This window comes from Rhea americana, unplaced genomic scaffold, assembly GCF_003343005.1.
Source record: "Rhea americana isolate MKP2758 unplaced genomic scaffold, rheAme1 scaffold_72, whole genome shotgun sequence".
NCBI classification, from domain to species: domain Eukaryota; kingdom Metazoa; phylum Chordata; class Aves; order Rheiformes; family Rheidae; genus Rhea; species Rhea americana.
The window spans coordinates 3,262,176-3,267,136 of NW_028186890.1; the positions used below are offsets into that span (position 1 = coordinate 3,262,176).

General features: G+C 46.1%; 1 protein-coding gene across 2 annotated transcripts in view; it reads left to right on the top strand.

The window, feature by feature from the left end:
• The first annotated feature begins 448 nt into the window (after nt 1-448).
• The window catches only part of ACCS (1-aminocyclopropane-1-carboxylate synthase homolog (inactive)), a 15,935-nt gene continuing 11,422 nt past the window's right edge, over nt 449-4,961 (top strand). The window contains exons 1-3 of one of the 2 annotated variants that reach the window (XM_085321861.1): nt 449-1,133; nt 2,274-2,899; nt 4,343-4,402. In XM_085321861.1, coding sequence (XP_085177987.1) covers nt 503-1,133; nt 2,274-2,899; nt 4,343-4,402 — 1,317 coding nt within the window. In that variant the 5' untranslated portion in view covers nt 449-502. The remainder of the gene's footprint in view (nt 1,134-2,273; nt 2,900-4,342; nt 4,403-4,961) is intronic. The other variant, XM_085321862.1, reaches the window with a different exon arrangement.

Here is a 4,961-nt window from a genome sequence, read left to right on the forward strand (position 1 = left end):
GGCCGCGGCAGCGAGGCGAGTGACTGGCACGGGCTAAAGTTATCCCGGAATAAGGGCTGCACGCATGTGCTGTCACCCCGGATGTGAACATGCCGGCCCGGCTCCCGGCTAGCTCGCTCCGCCCGGCTGTAGCGGATGGGCTAAGCCGTGCCGAGCCGTGCCAAGCCGTGCCAAGCACGCCAGCGGCCCCAGGGCCCGTGGCGGGGGTGGGGGGAGGGCAGAGGCACAGGGGCGCCCGTGAGGGACGAGGTGCGAGAGGCTCCCGGCGGGAACGGGCCCTGGGGGCAGGGGCACCCCGTGCCAGGCCGTGCCGTGCCAAGCGGGGGGCAGCACCCGCCCCGACGGGGCCCCCCCGGCGCCCCCTGGCCCCGGAGGGCTGGGTGCCGCCCGGGCCAAGGCCTGGGCCCGGCGGCACCTGCAGCGCGGCGCTGTCACGCCTCGCCCTGCCGCCCGCCCGGCGCGGCCCCGGCGCCTGGCGGCCTGGGCTGGGGGGCCGGGGGCCATGGATTTTCGGGGGAAGAAGTACGAGCGCGGCAGTAACTGGTCGGACCCCGAGGTGGTGGAGCTCCTGCAGCTGTGGGCCGACGAGTCGGTGCAGATGGAGCTGGAGAGCTGCTTGCGCAACCAGCACGTTTTCAACCGCATCGCGGAGGTGTTGAGGGAGAAGGGCATCCACCGCACCGGGGACCAGTGCCGGGAGAAGATCAAGAAGATGAAGCTGGAGTACCGCCGGATCAAAGACAACAGCAAGGCGCCCCGGGGGGGGCGGACGTGGAAGTTTTATGAGGTGATGGACCGGGTGCTGAACAGCCGCCCGGCCCTGCCCTACGGCCCCCTGAGCAGCAGCGTGATGGCCCAGCAGGTGCTGCAGGGCAGCATGGTGGACGGCTATCACCAGTTCGCCTCGTCCGCCCTGCCCTTCGGACACTCCCAGCACCCTGAACTGATGGARATCAAATGTGAGGAGGTGAACTCTGAGCGCTGCTTGACCCCAGAGCCCCCAGCATCTATGTCTTACCAGCAGGGCACCCCTGAAGAACATGAGATGGAGAGAGCCTTCTTGGAGAGGGCCCAGAACGACTCTCCCATCTCCAGGGTGGAGATTCCCATTGAAACCAGTGTTTCACCTTCAGGTAGGGAGAGCCTTTTACATTCCAGCATAAGGTTTCTGCCTTCTTTCCCAGAAAGAGAGATTATTTCTGGTGCAGAGACAGACACCTGGTTTTTGCATTGACGTTTGGAGCCTCGTTTTCCACGTCCCAAAAAGTTTTTAAGTAGAAACATGGTATCTACATTAGTAGTCTTTTGGCAATTCCTGAATTGTATCTTGCTGTAGGTAAACGAAGTCTGAAATTATTGCGCTGGGCTAAATACGTGAAATCCTAAGGATTGTCACATCTGCTATAAGCTGGGATAGGCATTTGTGCTAGATTTCTGCATATAATGCTGAGAGCACTTACCATATTGAAGTAAAAATTGCATGCTTTTTGGTATCGTTTGAACATTACCAGGGCTGTCTGCTGTCCTCATGCTGAATTGTATCAGGAGACCCTCTTCTTTCATGACTACAGTGTAAACCTGCAGGTGAAACTTTCTTTGTTAAATATGTTTTGGATCTAATTGCTTAGGACGCTCAACAATGAAGAATGCTTGGGAGTAATCATTGCCTAGCTTTCCAGTCCATTAATTAGTGCTTGGAAAGAAGACATCTTTGAAAGTTGCTGTGACGACTTACCTGTTTAAAGGAAAAGAGCCTTTCCTCTTTTTATTGAAATTGCAATTCACAGATTATTTGGCTTCCAAGAAAACATAGAATCTGGAAAGCATAGGGATTTCAAACCGGTTTAGGACATGTTGATGGAAGAACACAGCATGATTGTAAAGAAGAGAGATGATAATCAATGTGAGGTTAATTTCGGAGACTGGGAAGAAATTCTATGTCATCTTCCCCGTGATGGTTGTGCAGGTAGCCACGTCCAGGGCCGAGAAAGGGAACTGGCAATCTTTAAATTCAGAGGCTGAATACTGAACTAGTTTAGTGGTCAGCAGCATAATGGGGAGCCCCATATGTGAAGATAAAAAAAAAAAAAAAAAAACTCGCAAATTTCGAGATATGGCTGACAGACCCTGTCTCAGTTTTCCTATAAAATTTTACTGTAGTCTAGTCTAGTCTACCCTGCTTTTCTATGAAGGGTAAAGGAAGACAGCAAGCATGTTCACACTAGTTTACTTGCTGCACATTTAATTTTTCTTCTTGCTTTGAATGTTCACAGGTTTCAGTGAGCCCAACATGGCAAACTCATCGCGGATCCAGAATGTGGTGCCTCGGCCTGGCTTCTCCGCCTTGCATCGTCTGAGGAAAAAGCGGAAAGGCCAGCGAGTGAAAGACCCACTTGATGATCTCTTGCTGAAGACCCTGACATCTCAGCGGGCCATGGAAGAGCGCTTTTTGCAGATGGAAGAACGACGGTTTCAGCGAGATTTGGACGCGGAGGAGCGCCGGATGCAACTGGAGCAGCGACGTTTTGAGCTGGAGCGGGAGCATGAGTTTCGCATGTTCAGTGTTTTCGCTCAGATGCTCAGCATCTTAAAGCAGAGCCACAACGGCTCTTCCTCTTCCCTTGCAATGCCTCGGGGTTTGGACTTCAACCAAATACTGTCTGAAATTGCCGGCATGGCAGGAGTAGGTGGCGACCTACAAGAGGCTAGAGCCGTGCAGCCAGGTCGGCCCCTTGCTGAGAGGAGGATTGACTTGCGCGGTTTCTGCAGCCCCGGCGAGTTCCAGAGGAGCCCCTACCTCTCTGCTCGAGGCAATGTTGCCAATGTTTTTCGGGGCTCCACAGAGGAAGGATACAAAGCTTATCATGCTGATAAGTATGATGAAGACAAGAACCCCAATGTGAGTGAGATTCTTACAGTGTATATGTGGCTTTCTTGCTAGGAAAGAAATTCTTTCTTAGAGATTTGCTGACAGATCTGCTAAAAATTTCTTTTTTTTTTTAATCTCTCAAATAYGTGTTGGGTGAATCTTTTTGTTTAAGTAAAAGGAATGAAAAATAGCTGTGCAGATCATTTATTGAAGATGAACATTCTGTTCAGCAAAGGTTTGCATATTCTGATTTTCCTGTCAGAACCTAGTAGCAGTAGCACGCCTTCAAAAGTGAAAGAAATCTGCAGGAATATGCAGAACTCCTGTTCTTCCTTTTACCTCATCACTTTTGCTGTCCACTGAAGACTGATTATCAGATTATTACTGATGATGGTGCAAGAAACAGAGCAACCAAGTAGCAGACATTTAGAAAAAATGCATTTTTTTCTAAGCTAACAYTAAGACATTTTCCTGCATGTTTCCGTTTTGCTGTTCACTTTTAAGTAGCTTGTCACACACCCCCTGGTGGTAGAAACGCTAAGTGTTCATTATTTAGAGTAAGTTGTTATTGAATAAGTATAGTAAATGTAAATGATTTCTCTGTGGATTATTTTTAAATAGATCTTGCATTCAGATATCAAACTACTGGACACTTTAAAATGTTTTATTATTAGCCCTGACTTTAGACACAATGTGTTGGGAGGTGAAAACTAGAATTTTAAGATAAAAAAAAMCGCAAGATTTTCAATAATAAAAGTGCATCGTGAGGTGTAAACTGCCTCTTCTACTAATTGGTGTATATATAGGAACTAGATTTTTAAACAAATATCTGAAATTGGAAGTGCACTTTGGTAACATCATAAATGTGCAGTTGTTCAGTCTAGCTTACGTATWTTTTGCCCAGTGTCTTCCTGTAATAAAAATACGTTAACAGATTTGAACTCTTCAAGATTTAATGTGCTGTTATGTAAGCTGGGCAAATCTTAAGCCTGGAACTGCAGGATCACCTCTCCAGAGGGAAAAATTTAGTGTCTTAATAGCTCTTCTTGACTATATGTTTATGTGATTTTTCAATGAATCACCAGAGTGGAAAACAGTGCTTAAAACTGCTGCAGAAATGTAAACTTCAGGTTTTTCAGAATTGTGTAATTTTTTTTTATAATCAGATATATACCAATGAGTGAACGCAGGATTAAATTAAACATATTCTGTAAAGAAGTATAAACCATTAGTGTGTCCTCATTTACAGAGAGTTTGACTAAAAAGCTGAGCACCTGAGACAGATGTTTGTAGGTGCACACGCATGCCCACACATATGTATACAGCTCTAGTTCTGTATGATGAGGTTTATATGAACTGTGTTTTGAGTTTTCATTGGTAACCTTTTCTGAGGCAGCTTAGTGAAGTGATAACTAAGGTGAAGTATGTGCATGTTTTTTACGTCTATAAACAATACATTATTTCTTTTTCTAGGGTATAATTAATTTTGGCACCAGTGAGAATAAACTCTGCTTTGACCTGATGTCTAAACGGGTAAGTCAAATTCCAAAAAGAAATGTAGAATATGCTGTGTAATTCTTCTTCAGTGTTTATACTTTCCTTGAGTTATTGCTGTTGCTCAGATGTCTCTTGTAAAGTTTTTTCTCATTCTTTATTTGTTGGAGGTCACTTCTCAGTCCAGCCATTTGTACATTTCTCTATGTTATTTTTCYAGAAGGATAAGAATAGAGRTTGTTTTTCTCTTCATTGTGGGTTTGCCTTTGGGGATATTCTTGACCCACAGAACTAAATGAAAATCAGATGCATTTTTTATTTTCTCCTGCTGACAGTAGTTCATTTAATACAGAGGTTTCAAAATTATTTTTGAACTCTTTAATCTCTCTTTAATTTCAAAGATCTTCAGATCTTGGGGCAGAGACAGTTGACTCCGTCCGTTATAAAGTTACGCAGTTTGGACGTCCAGTTCTGAGCTTATCCAAAATTTGAGAGGATGGCAACAGTGAACTGTGACATCGCTTGAGTTCTCTTGGAATCCATTAAACTGGGTCAGCTCCTAGTTGGTCACTTTGTTCAGTTGCACCAGGGAAAGGCA